The sequence below is a fragment of the Gigantopelta aegis genome, chromosome 2 (genome assembly GCF_016097555.1).
Source record: "Gigantopelta aegis isolate Gae_Host chromosome 2, Gae_host_genome, whole genome shotgun sequence".
Taxonomy (NCBI): domain Eukaryota; kingdom Metazoa; phylum Mollusca; class Gastropoda; order Neomphalida; family Peltospiridae; genus Gigantopelta; species Gigantopelta aegis.
In genome coordinates, this window is record NC_054700.1 from 21,853,737 (window position 1) to 21,870,864 (window position 17,128).

At 38.9% G+C, this 17,128-nt stretch overlaps 1 protein-coding gene across 1 annotated transcript; it reads right to left on the reverse strand.

The window, feature by feature from the left end:
* Positions 1-1,116: 1,116 nt before the first annotated feature.
* Positions 1,117-12,684, reverse strand: LOC121382686 (shiftless antiviral inhibitor of ribosomal frameshifting protein homolog). Its single transcript, XM_041512228.1, has 7 exons — positions 12,542-12,684; positions 10,992-11,100; positions 10,484-10,527; positions 9,435-9,572; positions 7,140-7,240; positions 3,911-4,215; positions 1,117-1,941 (listed from the first exon to the last, which is right to left on the reverse strand). The coding sequence occupies exons 1-7, from the start codon at positions 12,566-12,568 to the stop codon at positions 1,751-1,753; spliced, it is 915 nt and encodes a 304-aa protein (XP_041368162.1). The 5' UTR covers positions 12,569-12,684; the 3' UTR covers positions 1,117-1,750.
* Positions 12,685-17,128: the final 4,444 nt, after the last annotated feature.

Below are 17,128 nucleotides of genomic sequence, written 5' to 3' on the forward strand. Positions count from 1 at the left end.
CAGTAATAGTAGCAGCAGCAGTAGTAGTAGTAGTATCAGAGGTGGTAGTACTATTTTAGTGGTAATAGTAATAACAGTAATATAGGAGATGTAGGAGGAACTACACGGAAATAACAAAGTTGTCTGTTTGGACCTAATATAAAGAGATTGTGCACATCAGAATTACTTTAACGATTCTACCAAAACAATCCTCAATGTCTGTCCGTCATATTATATAGTAGGCCTTTTAATTTTATAAACATAGTTAAAGAAACCGTTGGTAGTATGAAGAACACAAAACATAAAACCTGAACTGGTCTAATTTAAAACTTTTTATTTTGAAATAGTAGACACGGGGTAGCTGTGAACCTTTTATGTGAATGTGAGTAGGAATGTATAAGTAACCATTGGTTGCTTTTGAAACCATGTATACCTAGGGGCATACCTAGTGAGATTGAGGACCCCCACCCACCCCTAAAGATACGGATATTTATCTTATTTACTTCGAACACGAGTAAAAAAATATAATAAAAAAATATAATTATAACAAAATAATAACAAATAACTGTGCGGATACAGTCGGGGCTCCAAGTAGCCCGGGGACACTATTTTCATTCAAATAATTAATTATTTGCATCATATGAGAAGTCTTACTTTATTATCTCACCGAAGTACTTTACATTAATGTTACACCTGCCTACACATGACCCCCCCCCCCCCCCCCCCATCCTTCCCACCCCATAGATCTGAGCCAGGCGCGTATGCACGATGAGAAGGGCGGCCCGGGTGTCGCCAAAACCCCTGCTCAAAGATAATTTTCTTCTTTTAAAAATATGTATATTCGCTTGAGCAAGACATGAACCCCCTAGAAAGTTCGTCCGCCACAGCCTAGACCCCCATAAAACAGGGGCGGATCCAGCAATTTTATTTAGGGAGGACTAAGGGTGACAAGAGTACCGGTGAGGTACATGATACGCCCGTCAGGAGTTTGATGGAAAACCATATCTATATTAATGAATATGTTACAGGTATGATTCAATTCTAATTATGTAACTACAGACAAATCAGTTGATTTATTTGTATCACAGTGACCTAATAACTGTATGTGACACACCATCATCTTAAGTTGTTCCTACATGTGACGTTTGATGGTCCTGTATGCATGATATGATCCGGACAAGGATTTACTGTTATGTGCAGTAGACCGTAAAAAGTAGGAGACAGTGACCTAGTAATAGTACGCAACACACCGCCATCCCAAGTGGTACCTACGTGTGATGTTTGATTGTCCTGTATGCATCTGTACGCAATATATGGTCTGGACACGGATTTACTGTTATGTGCAGTAGACTGTGAAAAGTAGGTCATAGTGACCTAGTAATAGTACGCAACACACCGCCATCGCAAGTTGTTCCTACATGTCAGGCTTGATGGTCCTGTATGCATGTGTATGCAAGCTATGGTCCGGACAAGAACAAGTTAACAAACAGGCGGCTGATGGACGGACGTACGGACGGACGGGCAACGCCATACCATAATACGCCCCATCATAGACGGGCGCTTACCAAGGGCACATGGACCAAATCGTCAAAAGGGCATCCCTATGATTTTTTTCAAAAGCCGAAAAAGAGAAGAGGCACTTGAACATATTCACGAAGCGGGTCCCCTGGTCCCCTCTGGATCCGTCTCTGCAAAATTACATGCATACGCGCCAGCTGCGCCTGTCCCCTAGTTAGTTTAGGCTAGGTACGGCCCTGCGAACACCCCGCAGTCAGTCTTCCTCGATGGTAGGCATCGTGGCAAAGCTCTCCGCCAGTGACATTATGTCGTCATCGTCCACCTGGGATAGGAACGTGTTCACCGTCGATCCCGTGCTCACGTGCAGTGGACTCGGGTACCGCACGCGCATGTTGGACGTCGAGGGGTGGACGCACTGCGGGGGTGGAGAATCTCGATCTGGCCCTTAAAAACAAATGAAGTATCTTCTCTTTTTTTTTTGGTTTTTATATTATAACTCACGGAAAAAATTTCCTGTGCATCATTAAAATATCAGTAGGACTTATATTTTTTAAATTTAAAAATATTGTGATTTACATAGATGTACTATTTATCTGTTAAACGTACGGTGATCCTCTCCTGCCTTCTGAACCTGAAGTACTGTCTACACAATGCTTGGTGCGCCGTCGGTGTTGATGTAACAGAACAACGTACTGATTGATGTACGGTCATGGTCGTACTTTGTTATCACCTAATCGGTTGTGTTCAGTTCTTCCACTGATTGGCCTTAACTTAGAAATGCATTAGGATGTTAAACGTATCATTTCCAAATGATTCCATATGTGCACCCGCTTAATACTGACGATTTGCTGACGTGGCGTCACGTGTCAACTCCCTAAACATGGAAGATCCCTAGTACCTCTAAACTGTCGAGAACATCTCCGCAGATATTGCATAGTGTTCTGATGAACACCAATGAACACCAAAATTACTAGCAACAGCGTTTGTGCCGTTCTAACCTCAATCATACCCATCGTCCGAAGGAGTCCATTTTCTGGGGGGCGTGGCATCACACTGACGACTATCAGATATCAACACAAATATTTTTCTGAGTGATGACAATCCATACAATAATTTTAAAGTCCAATGATAAGAAAAATGACGTCAAACATTGACCACGTGACCAAGAATGCTAGTAATGCAAAGTGTGATCACAAAGTATGAATAGTTCGTGCAATTGACAGGACACCGCTGGAATATCGACGGGAGTGATTACACGTTCAGTTACTGAAATTTTTATAACCAGATTTGAAGTAAATTATATTCTATATGCAATCATTTGGTGCACAGGAACTTTTTTCCGCGAATATATATATATATATATATATATATATATATATATATATATATATATATATATATATATATATATACCCATATATATATATAAACCCCAACACTATTTATTAATGATAAAATGCGTATGAGCCCCTGCAGTGTTAGAATGTATACTGAAACAAAAAAGGCTTAGCAATTTGGTACTGATGCAAATGTATTTTAACAACCCCCCCCCCCCCCCCCAAGCTACATTAAGTGACTAGACGTGACATTTAAACATTTCATTTTGTACTAAAAATCTCCTTTTGACTTATATTGTCAGATACTGTAAATTATGATGCACCATTTAAATCTACTGTCAGACACTGTCAAATGATGCACCATTTAAATCTACTGTCAGACACTGTCAAATGATGCACCATTTAAATCTATTGTCAGACACTGTCAAACGACGTATCATTTAAATCTATTGTCAGACACTGTCAAATGACGTATCATTTAAATCTATTGTCAGACACTGTCAAATGATGCACCATTTAAATCTACTGTCAGACACTGTCAAATGATGCACCATTTAAATCTATTGTCAGACACTGTCAAACGACGTATCATTTAAATCTATTGTCAGACACTGTCAAATGACGTATCATTTAAATCTATTGTCAGACACTGTCAAATGATGCACCATTTAAATCTATTGTCAGACACTGTCAAATGACGTATCATTTAAATCTATTGTCAGACACTGTCAAATGACGTACCATTTAAATCTATTGTCACACTGTCAAATGACGTATCATTTAAATCTATTGTCAGACACTGTCTGAAGCATAAGAAGCATAAAAAACCCAACCCATCCCACAACCCTCCCCACCCACCAAAAAAACAAACAAACCCAAACACGCAAACAAAACACCCCCCTCCAAAAGCAAAAACCCAGCCTGGCAAGGAAAACAATAACCCCCCCCCCCCCCCCCCGGAATAAAAAGACACGTCCAAACCCTCCGAAACAAGAAAAAGTACAAAAACACCCAAAACAACAACTCCACAACCCCCCTCCCCCCACACGCACTCAAACAACAACAACTCAGCATACCGTTTCCCTGTTGTGCAGCACCATCGTCTTCGACGTCATTAGCATGATCGTGGTTTTGGTGACTATGATCATGTACATGATACACGTCATGGACATGAACGACGGCCGGTATTGCCACTACTTCGAAAGGAGGCGTAGGGGCAACGTAGCGGTGCACGCAGTCGACACCGCTGCAGGAATGTAATTGGCGACTTCTGCGTGCACCTGGATTGCGACGTCCGTCCGGCGGTATGATCCCGTGTGGGACGCAGTCCCTGCCACATTTGTAACACGGGGACACCAGCTGTCCCATCTGACCAAATCCACTGCAAAGACAGAATATTATTAAAGGCGCATGTTCCGTTGTGTATGGGTAGTGATTTACTATTAAGTAATAGCATAGGTGACGTTATACAACGCCACACTCAGTTCTTTACTTGGCCTCTTTATTATTGGAAACCCGTGCATATTTGTTTATTCTTCGAGGACGAACATGTACGTTTTTTGTCGTACTCTATATAAATACATGTTTTAATGTGGTTTGTGCCTTTCAACCCTCTACTAGAGACTATGCCCCCTCCTCTACACTTCAGATGTCGTCCCTACGGGCCTGTATTATATTAAGTACAGGACATGTGCATGCGACACTTTGTTATAATAGATACTATTTAACGGAATTTATTATAATTTAACTAAAATATATTATATTAGTACCTCTGTTTAAACTCAGGACGTACGTTATATGACTAGTGCCAGTTTATCATCCTGTATTAATCTGTCATCGTTATATGCCAATGCAGTGAAATAATTAAATAAATAAAGTGTAATATTGGTTGTCACCGTATTCCTGTACATTATGATACCATATTTAAAGGTGGTACTAAAGAAAATAATATCCGGCTTGGTCAAAGTTGGATGTGCACCGAACTTTTGATAGAGCAGTTAACACCACACGTCGTGTGATTGATGATAAATGTGAGTGTGTTGGTTGCAAAAAAAAAGGAGAAAAGTTTCATCTGGGCGAAAAAAGGTATGCAATTTTATTTCATCTAATACCACTGTGTCAAGTAACCTTGTACTTGAAACATGTATGGGGTACCTGTAAAAATAAGTACTCAAATTTTGCGCGGAACTAGGGTAGTCATAAACGCTACTCGTTATCTCTGAAATGAGCAGCTTGACCCTCATTTGTTTTTGATTCACTTTAAGGGTGAGGGGTGGTAGTATTTATATCCGTGGTGTTTATGTCAGTTAATACGCTGCAGGTAGGAGTTTTAGCCACACATGTTACTATTGTTTACTATTGTCGTCTATAGGATTTGATTGGTAGTATACACATATAGAATTTTTAGCTTAAAAAACACAAATGCTAGAAAAAGAAAAATCAAGGATACGTTAGAAAATACTAATAATTAAAATAGAATTTAAAAACATGTTATAATTATTTTAAAACAAAAAGTACTGGAGTTGATCATAAAATAACATTTATATTGTTTATGTATTCAGGGTTCGAACTTAACGGTCGCCCGATCGCCCCTGGCGACTGAAAACAACGACGGGCGACTGAAAACCCACAGTAAGGTTGCCCGCCTGGCGACCGATTTAAAAAAAAAAAATTTTAAATCAATAATTAATAAATAAATAAAAGTACAGCTATGTAGCCTACTTTGCACCATGAAAAAGTGTAGGTCTGCTTTTACATATAAACATATGCCCAATATAAGAATAGGTGTAAGGTAAGTTAAGTGGCCTGGTAAAATTGGGCACAAATTCATGTCGACAAGATTCAGCCCTGGTTATGTGTACACGTCATAGATCGTATCTATTGAACATTATATTTTATGTGTTTTTTTAATTATTATTATTTCATTGAGATGGGGTGGAGGGGAGGAAGGGGTTGTGTCGGTTATACCAGTGCTCAACGTTTGGTGAACACAAGCATCTTTGTTTGTTGGAAATTATATAATCGGGAATTACATGGACCAACCCCCCCCCCCCCCCCCCCCCCCCGAAATCGCTTTTTTATAATTTAGTATAGCTGACATTGATATCTGACATTATTATATTTACTCAACATAGAAATATATGTCCAATATCTCTGCAATCTATTTTGGAACCCCCCTTTTCAAAATCCTATGTACGCCCATGAATTATATAATGCTATTATCTAATTTAATATGGACCGGCCTCGGTGGCGTCGTGGCAGGCCATCGGTCTACAGGCTGGTAGGTACTGAGTTCGGATCCCAGTCGTGGCATGGGATTTTTAATCCAGATACCGACTCCAAACCCTGAGTGAGTGCTCCGCAAGGCTCAATGGGTAGGTGTAAACCACTTGCACCGACCAGTGATCCATAACTGGTTCAACAAAGGCCATGGTTTGTGCTATCCTGCCTGTGGGAAGCGCAAATAAAAGATCCCTTGCTGCCTGTCGTAAAGAAGAGTAGCCTATGTGGCGACAGCGGGTTTCCTCTAAAATCAGTGTCAGAATGACCATATGTTTGACGTCCAATAGCCGATGATAAGATTAAAAATCAATGTGCTCTAGTGGCGTCGTTAAATAAAACAAACTTTACTAATTTAATATGAAACGCTAAGCGATTTCGCAAACCTAACACGTGCGTAGCTCGTGTTCTAACTTCTAACACGTGCATAGTTCGTGACCCAAGATGATGATACTTGCAGTGCCACGGCGTTAAGTGACAATACCACAAATGTATTGACAGTGACTGTGGGGAGTCACAGTGGCATGACTGTTATTTATTTAAAGAGTGGGTTGGTTGAGTGCAGGAAAATACTCAAAATAAATGTTTTCTCTTATAATCTGTTGCAATATTGTTGGTTTTTTAGAAAATATTATTCGGGCAAGTGAAAATAGAGCCGGGCAAGTGAAAGTGCTGTCACCACTTGCCCGAATGGCAACTCAAAAAAAAGTTAAGCGCAGACACTGTGTATTAAGAAAAATTATTAATGACTAGTTAAATATAACACTGATATTTTCGTTTAAACGTTTACCAATGAAAAAAACGGTACCGTGTTAACGTGTAAACGTGACAGCTCTAGCCTTCACTGACCCCTGGTGTATGCTGATGTTAGTTTGTTGCGAAAGTCCACCCTCAGTAGTGACTGGGTGTACAGTCAGATTTGACTAACCGAAAAAACCTGTAAAGGGCTGCTCTGCATAGTGGCCAGCATTTGCAACTTACTTGGGTGGCCGTTGTGAGTAGGTTTGAGTTAAATGATAAACGCACCTAAATTGATGTCCACAGGCGCACTGGAACCTAGCCCATCCCCACTCATGTTCTCGTGGTACTGGGTCAAACTTACGACGACACTTCTTGCATCTTGACACCTGCCAAAAACAATCAATCAATATTATATTATATATATCTTATTATTATATTGATGATACATATAAAACAAAACACCCCCCCCCCCCCAAAACAAAACAAAAACCCAACAAAAACAACAAACAACAACAAAACAACAACAAAAAACAACAACCCCAAAACATAACAACAAAAACAAAATAAAACCTCCAAAAAACCAAAAAGACGACCACCCCCCCCCACCCCCCCACCCACCCACCCCCACCCACCCCCCACACACACACAAACAAAAACCACCAACAACAAACAAAAAACAACCCAACAAAACAACCAGCAACCAACAGCAAAACAAAATGAAACAAAAACAAAACAAAAGCATAAACGTTTTGATGCTGGCAGGCAGGGCCCAGTTTCACAAAACATCTACGAGTAAATTACAATTCTTGGTACTACTAATAGTACCACAAATATAGTTTGAAGTTCTCATATTTCATTTTCTGTTGTCCTTAAAATGCTCTATCTTCCATAATGATGTAAATTTCTGCGTGAAATAGATGCCAAACACGTGCATACGTATGCCTGGTATAACTGATAGTCGCAGACGAAATGCGAAATGAGCCCCAGAAATGGTAGGAGACGTATGCGCCGTGAGGCATAAGTAGCTAATAGCCTTCAATTGTTAAAGGGAATATTCCGGGTTTTCTGCCACTGTAACACGTTAAAGACTACGTAACTGGTCCTTTTGTTTTTTATGACAAAGTTTACATATTAAAATATATTTTTCTGTTTACAATATCAGTATTTGTATGATTTGTGTAGTAGTTCAAACAAGATTTTACCTTCCAGTAATTTTGTAAGTACGAAAATAAATATTGTATATAACTAAGAAAATCAACAATGACTGATACAAACATTAGAACACGACTGAAAATACACTGCATACAGACGCTGGTATTCAAAACAAGAAAATGTATTTGATATGTAATTTTAATCGCGAAAAATGCTCTCTTTAGTAGGAAACATCATATAATGACTGCAAACTGAGGACATACCTTTAACACTAATCTTTACTTATATATTTTACCAATCACTCTTATGCACCCACCCGCTCCCAATTCAGAATTGTCTCCGACAGGCATAACATCTACAGTTAAATAAAAAAGGATGTCCTTTTTGTCGGGTTTGAGGAGACATTATTACTGTGCCCGCCCCAATTGTTTTTCTCTCTCTTTCTTTCTACCGGCCTCGGTGGCGTCGTGGTTAGGCCATCGGTCTACAAGCTGGTAGGTACTGGGTTCGAGTCATGGGATTTTTAATCCTAATACCGATTCTAAACCCTGAGTGAGTGCTCCGCAAGGCTCAGTGGGTAGGTGTAAACCACTTGCACCGACCAGTGATCCATAACTGGTTCAACAAAGGCCATGGTTTGTGCTATCCTGCCTGTGGGAAGCGCAAATAAAATATCTCTTGCTGCCTGTCGTAAAAGAGTAGCCTATGTGGCGACAGCGGGTTTCCTAAAAAAAAACAGTGTCAGAATGACCATATGTTTGACGTCCAATAGCCGATGATAAGATAAAAAATCAATGTGCTCTAGTGGCGTCGTTAAATAAAACAAACTTTACTCTTTCTTTCTTTTACGACGGCACCAACAGCAAAGCCGTGGTTATCCTCAATGTTGTTCAGCCCAAAAAGTGGACGTTCTCGACAAGAAGAAACATGCCGTCGTTCCCTACCTGGTTGCTCTCATGCCCTTCCTATATCTTATATTAATTTACAAAAATAATTAAAATTTGCGAAACAAATTAACAAATTGGCATTGCTGAAGATATTTTTTTTTTTGAATTTTAGTATCCAAACAAGTTTGAACACGTTTTGCCTCGGTGCACCTTTAACGTTCCTTGGCTTACTCAGTTTTGTTATTAAATCGAAGGCAACACTTGCTGTGCCACTCCCCCACTCCCGAAAAAAAAAAAAAAAAAAAAAAAAAAAAAAAAAATATATATATATATATATATATATATATATATATATATATATATATATATATAAAAATAATAATAAAAAAATAATAATAATAATAATAAAAAAAAAAACAACATAATAATAATAATAATAATAATAATAAAAAAAAAAAAAATAAAAAAATAAAATAAAATAAATAACTAAATAAAATTCGACCCCAGCCAATGGGTTCTGAGTAGTGAAAAATCAACAAACCTCTTTTCTTATAGGGACTTTTCTCCACCAGGAATTGTCGCAGTCTTCACAGCCAAACTGCCGCACGGAGACATCTATTCCGCGGATTAATACCTCCCCGACTTTAGTTGCATCCCGTTGCAGGTCTAGAATTAATTTCTGTGTAGAACAACGAAACGAAAATAATATTTATTTAACAAACCTATAGTACATTTTAAATTATGGCTACTTTGATACTTGGTGGTGGTGAGAGAGAGAGAGAGAGAGAGAGAGAGAGAGAGAGAGAGAGAGAGAGAGAGAGAGAGAGAGAGAGAGAGAGAGAGAGAGAGAGAGAGAGAGAGAGAGAGAGAGAGACGTACATTCTCAAGACTGGGTTACCCAGGCTTTTTACTACTACTACTACTACTACTACTACTACTACTACTACTACTGGTACTACTGCTACTACTACTACTGGTACTACTACTACTACTACTACTACTACTAGTACTACTACTACTACTACTACTAGTACTACTACTACTACTACCACCACCACCACTACCACCACAACTACTACTACTACTAATGCTGCTGCTACTACTACTATTTCTACTACCACTAACTACTACTACTCCTACTACTAACTACTATGCACTACTACTAGCACTAATATCACTACTACTACTACGCTCTACCACAAACGTCATTACTACTACTACTTACTACTTTATACTACTACTACAACTATGCACTACCACTAACGTCACTACTACTACTACAACTGCTACTACTACTACTACAACTACTAGGCCTACATTTACTACTACTACTACAACTATTACTTCTACTACAGCTATTACTGCCACTACTGCTTCTACTACAACAACTACTACTACAACTACTACTTACTACTACTACAACTATTACTTCTACTACAGCTATTACTGCCACTACTGCTTCTACTACAACAACTACTACTACAACTACTACTATTACTACGACAACTACTACTACAACAACAACTACTACTAATACAACTACTAATACAACTACTACTACTACGACCACGACCACTATAACCTCCTTACCTTGTCACATTTCATTAAATATTTTCGAACCACTTGTGGGTCAGCTGTAAAACAAACATATTAAATACATCACAAATTGTACATACCAACATATTACATGGATAAATTGTGTTATATTACATACATTTAGTCGGCAGTCATTGATTATATTGGCAAGATAGAATGACTAGATAATTTTCTATATTTCTGGTCACATATAGCTTTTTGGAACAACTACTTTTACCATAGTTATGATCAGCAATTAATGTTGCACTGTTCAAAGTTACTTATTCTTTACAGTTCACGGTTTTGATTTTTAAAAACCGTTTTGAAAACAATTTTTATTTTTAAAATAAGAAATAAATTGTTATTTCAGAACTATATTGTTTTGGTGTATAAATTTAATATTGTAGGCGACAAGGCATTCAAAACTTGTGGCCATGCTACTCCGGAGAACGGAAAAAGCTTCATTTCATTAATGGTTCTGAGCACTGTGCCATCGTCTAGAAAACCAGGTACTATGAATTACCTTTGTTGATGAAATCCACAGCTTGTGCTATCCCATCTTTTTCCCTAATGAGAACGATCGCTTCATCCTCGGAAAAACGACCACGAAACAGTTCCTGTAACTTACGAGCCTGGAATATAAGGCATTGTTATATTAAACACCACCAAAAGCCCAAACACGCATCCCCCCCCCCAAAAAAAAAAAAAAAAAACCCCACACACACACACACACACACACACACACACACACACACACACACACACACACACACCTAAAACCAACCCAAACAAAACAAAACAAAAACATTCCCCCACAAAAACACAAACAAAAAACAACAACAACCTACAACTACCTCCTCCCAAACAAACAAAACCACTCAAACTAACAACCCATCCAACTCTTCTATCTCAACTGTTCTATCTTACGGGTGTGTAAGAAAATAAAAATTTCCTCTTTCATATTAATCGGATTTCCATCCATAATATCTCAAAATTCGCGGAAAAAAGAAAGGAAACAAAAGTAGAAAAAAAAAAAAAAAAAAAAAAAAAAAAAAAAAAAAAAAAAAAAAAAAAAAAAAAAAAAAAAGAAAAGAAAAGAAAAGAAAAGAAAAGAAAAGAAAAAAACAAGGAGAAAATTCCAGTGGACTTTGTTACGTTTCTGTAAATATTGCTTAAACGCATTTCCGCGTCTTAAGTTAACAATGGCAACACGGTGAGGAATTTCTAGGTAAAAAAGAATAATTAAAAAAAGCAATAAAAAGCAAAAAATAAATATAAAAATAAAAAAGTTTAGTAGTGTTTTATTTTTTTGTTTACATGGAGAAAACTATATTATTGACCCCCCACCCCCCACCCCACCCCTCCCAAACTAGTTAATGTAAGCTAGGTACGGCCCTCAGTTTTCCGTATGCCTTATCACAAATACACACGCACACCGGTTTGACCCTATTAACAGTGGGATGAGTTGTTCAAACCTCACCGTTTAAGTGTATCAGTCTAACTCCCCAAACCCTGAGGCTAGTTCGAATTGTTAGCTTCATTTAGTGTGTGAATTTATGTGCTATCAATATGGTAATATTTCAAATAGCTTCCCCATAAACAAGCAATTAACCAGCACCGTCAATTTGTTATCCAGCGAGGTCTGTTCGTTATGCGTAATTATAGCCGACATGATTTCAGATGTATTGGGGTCAACGTATAAACAAATAGCATATGTTATACAGTTAAAGGCAGTTTGGGGAAGCACGCCCCTTTTCCTCCAGAAGCCCCATAAGTAGCTTACAAACGCCTGTCCCCCAACATTAAATACATATCGCTACCTCCCAATAACTCTCCCCTCCCATCCCCAAACAGCCGCCGCATTACAATATTATAATTTCTCTGATGAGCAAATCACAATGAATGACATACATGTACAAACGTCCTGTTTAAATATTTAAAGTTTATTCATCGTGTGTTCTTATATTATTCCATAAAGCCCTGTCCTGGTATTATGTACCACACATGCTCCCCCACCTCTTCCTCCCCGCGTGCCCTCAGCAACCACCCTACTGTAACAAATAGTATACACACCTCTTTTCTTAAGCTGACCTTATCCATCTGGAATGTGTTAGATCAAAATGGCGCAGGTCCAACGACGGGAAATACCTACTTTCGTTTTTAGCTCAGTCATCTACATGATATGTATAAACAGGAAAAGCTTGAGAACACCCGTACGTTCGCTTTTACGCATGTGTCGTCGTCATGCATTATCGAATTTCTTTTGGTACCTGGTTATATTATTCCGAGTACTCTGCTGTTCGAGAGCTAGACAGACAATTGTACGGTTATGATTGGCAGAGAGCGATCATAACTGTACTCTGGCTACTGGTTTTATAAACTGTACAGAGGTGGATCCAGGGGATGGGGTGGGGGTAGCTACATACAAATAATTACTTTCCATTTCATGAGTTGTTAATTCGTTTTTGACTTGGGAAAGGTGGTGAAGTGCTACTACAGTCCCCATACCCGCTTCTGACGCTTTTGGTATAGCATAATTATTAAAGTTTGTTTGTTTGACGACACCACTGGAGCACATTGATTAATTAATCATCGACTATTGGATGTCAAACATTTGGTAACTCTGACACGTAGATATCAGATGAAACTCGCTACATTTTTCCTAATGTAGCAAGGGATCTTTTATATACACTTTCCCACAGAAAACACATACCACGGCCTTTGTCCAGTTGTGGTGCACCGGCTGGAATAAATCCCGCCCCTGGATTAGTATATAGACTGTCCCCATTTTGCTGCCCGAGACAGAGACAGATACAGAGAGAGACTTTCAGTGTCAGTGAAACCGGACACTCTTGATTCCAAAACAAATGTCCAGTTTTAAGAGGGATCCGGTTTAGAGAGGTCAACTTCTGTCCTGGTTTTTAAAAAGGGACTGGGTAAAATGTCCGGTTTTGAGGGAATTTCGGTTTACAGAGGGTCCGATCTTGAGAGGTTTCACTGTATTTGCAATGTTTGGGGGCGGAATTTAACTCAGTCGGTTGAGCTCTCGCCTCAGGTGTTTGCATTGCAGGATCGAACCACCTCGGTGGATCCATTTAACTGATTATTTTTTTATTTTTTCACGTTCCAACCAATGCACCACAACTGGTCAAAGGCCGTGGTATTTGCTTTCCTGTCAGTGGGAAATTGCATATAAAAGATCCCTTGCTGCATTAGGAAAAATGTAGCGGGTTTCCTCTGACGAGCCAGAATTACCAAATAATTGACATTCAATAGCCGATGATTATTAATCCATGTGCTCCAGTGGTGTCGTTAAACACAAATAAAACAAACTATTTTTTTGGCAATGTTTAAATTAGACTTTATCTGTCAATAATTTCGTACATACAAAACAAAATTATATATAAAAGTAAATAAAAAGAAGAAGTGTAAGCTACAACAATCATTAGGACAATCTGAAACAAATAGGGTATAGAAACAATGATGTTCTAATATATATTTACAAGTGTAATGCCGTATTAATCGGAAACATCTACATCGGCAGCAAACTCATTTAATGGCACAGTTCCGTTCAGAACAATGATAACACTAAACTGGCATGCCCATTGGGCTATTTCTCGTTCCAGCCAGAGCACCACGACAGGTATATCAAAGGCCGTTGCATGTGCTATCCTTTCTGTGGGATGGCGCATATAAAAAGATATCTTGTTACTAATGGAAAAATGTAGCGGGTTTCCTCTCTAAGGCTATAATTATGGTTAAGGACCACACCGATATTGAGAGAGGAAACCCGCTGTCGACACGTGTGCTACTCTCTTTCGATTAGCAGCAAGAGATCTTTTATATGCACCATCCCACAGACAGGATGGTACATACCACGGCCTTTGTTACACCAGTTGTGTAACACTGACTGAAACGAGAAATAGCCCAACCGATGGGGGTCGATCGTGCATCAGGCAAGCGCTGTACCACTGAGCTACGACCCTCCCCGTCCCGTAAACAAGTTTAATGCCGGAACAATAACCATACATTAAACGTAAACATGTTTTAAGTTATAGTTAGTTTTGTTTCACGACACCACTAGAGCACATTGATTTATTAATCATCGGCTATTGGATATCAAACATTTGGTCATTTTGACATAGAGTCTTAGTGGAAACCCACTACATTTTTCTTTTCTATGCACCATACCATAGACAGGATAGCACATACCACGTACTTTTATATACCAGTCGTGGTGCACTAGCGCGGCGGGACGTAGCCCCGTGGTACAGTACTCGCTTGATAGGCGCTCGGTCTGGGATCGATCTTCGTCGGGCTATTTCTCGTTCGAAGCCAGTGCTCCACAACTGGTGTAACAAAGGCCGTGGTATATGTGCCATCCTGTCTATGGGATGGTGTATATAAAAAAATTCCTTGCTACTAATGGAAAACATAATGTAGCGGGTTTCCTCTCTAATACTTTAATGCCCGAATTACTAAATGTTTGATATGCAATAGCTGATGATTAATAACTCAATGTGCTCTAGGGGTATCGTTAAACAACAAAGTTTAACTTTGATGCACTGGATTGAATGAGAAATTTGAGAAATGATAAATGACGGCGATCGACCACAGACCGACCGCACACAAGGACAGCGCTCTACCAGTTGGCTTCGTCCCGACCCTGTCATAATATATGTTACTAAATAAAGTTTTGGAGTTTTCGAATGTGTCGAGTCAGATGCGGATCCAGATCGTATTAATAGAGGGAGCCCAAAACTAAACCCGTTGTTGTTTTAAAGGTCTTTGACAGGTGAACGGGATTAGTTGGCATTTTTGTGTATGATTTTTTAAATATTTATTATTATTATTATTATTATTATTATTATTTTATCATCATTACGTTTACCATTGCTAGGTAACCAGACTGCGGTTTTTTGTTTTTTTACACACCCGTTGGTGAGAACACCATGCGTTATTTTTTATAACACAATCATGGTTGTCGACACATGTACATGTGTTAACAATTTCAAGGCATACGTCTGGCTGCTCATAGGTGATGACCAGGTCACCAATTCCATACATCCAATGAAAAATAGAAATCGAGTAGACTGTGACGTATAGTTAACCTGACATTCACGTGCATGTGACGCGTAAGTCAGCTACAAGTGCAATGGCTGTAATATTTGCTTAAAACCTGGTTTTTGAGGATATGTAAGAAGTAGAATAATACATTCGTGTCCGTTAGATACCATTTATCTCACAATTCGTTTGTATAAAAACGTATCAAACTCACTTTCGCTGGTTAGGTATCTAACGGCCACACATGTATTACTCTATATATGTATAATTAGATTATATGCCATATGTAAACACGGAAATAAAACATTATGTATTGTATTGTATTATATTGTATTGTATTCTGTAATATATATTGTTTGACCAAAAATAGGAGAGGCCCGGGCCCCATAGGAACCCCCCCGCCTGAATCCGCGCCTGCGAGCTGTCGTTGAACACACATCCATTTTCTTTTCAATGTATCTGCACTTTACATTTACCCGTATAATGTATGACGTCAACAATGCAATACCTTCAGTGTTATGTCGTTGCGTAGCGACGTAAATGAATTTATAGCTCGGTTTTATGTTGAATTGTTTTGCAAGTATTAAGAACTTTCCATTAACAAAAAAAAAGAAAAAAGAAAAGAAAAAAAGTCTGGCTAGTAGAATAATTATCAATCTCTCACTGTATTACATACTATAGTACAAATTAGAAAAGCAATTAATATTTGATAACACGAACCTTAAAGGAACTAGGTTAGCCAAATGACATAAACAACGTTGGATATTAATAAATATACTTGCCATATTTTTATTGTTGCTAAGGACGCCATCTTTGTTGCTAAGTAAGGAATTGTCTGACGATTTTCAACTGTTAGTTATTTTCATGCTCCTTTTGTTTACCTGGAGACCGAGGGAACGTTGCCCACTGGTAATGGGCCCACTGTTAAAACGCTCGTTTGATGCGCGGTCGGTCTAGGATCGATCCCCATCGGTGGGCCCATTGGGGCTACTTCTCTTTCTAGCTAGTGCACCACGACTGGTATATCAAAGGCTGTGCAGACGCTTTTGCGGGGGGGGGGGGGGGGTCGAGGGGGTCTGGATAACGGGAATATACTTCACATCCATCTAAAGCTATCTTCAAATATGAAAATTTCCTATCGAGTGGGGGGGGGGGGGGGTCCTTCAAAGGCTCAAGACTGCTAAAATTCCTGGATCCGCCCCTGCTGTTGTATGTGCTGTGGTATGTGCTATCCTGTCTGTGGTATGTGCTATCCTGTCTGTGGGATGTGCATATAAACGATCCCTTGCTACCAATGGAAAAATGCACTCAACTTTTGATAGAGAAGTTAACACCACGAGTCCTGTGATTGGTTATAAATGTGAGTGTGTTGGTTGTAAAAAAATAGTTTCATCTCGGTTAAAAATGTATGCACTTTTATTTCATCTAGTACCACTGTGTCAAGTAGCCTATGTGCTTGGAGCATGTATGAGGTACCTGTAAAAAAAAAAGTACTAAAATTTTGTGCGAAACTAGGGGTGTTGTAAAAACATCTGGTTATACCGAAAATGAGCCATGAAATGTACCATTTTCTGCAGTTAATACTTTGAGGTAGGG

Excerpts from the sequence above, each read along its gene's own strand:
- LOC121382686 (XM_041512228.1), bottom strand. The coding sequence starts at position 12,568 with ATGGATAAGGTCAGCTTAAGAAAAGAG. Across the intron at positions 10,528-10,991 it reads TGTGGATTTCATCAACAAAG|CTGACCCACAAGTGGTTCGA; the intron begins GTAATTCATAGT and ends TTTGTTTTACAG. Across the intron at positions 9,573-10,483 it reads ATTTAATGAAATGTGACAAG|AAATTAATTCTAGACCTGCA; the intron begins GTAAGGAGGTTA and ends TGTTCTACACAG.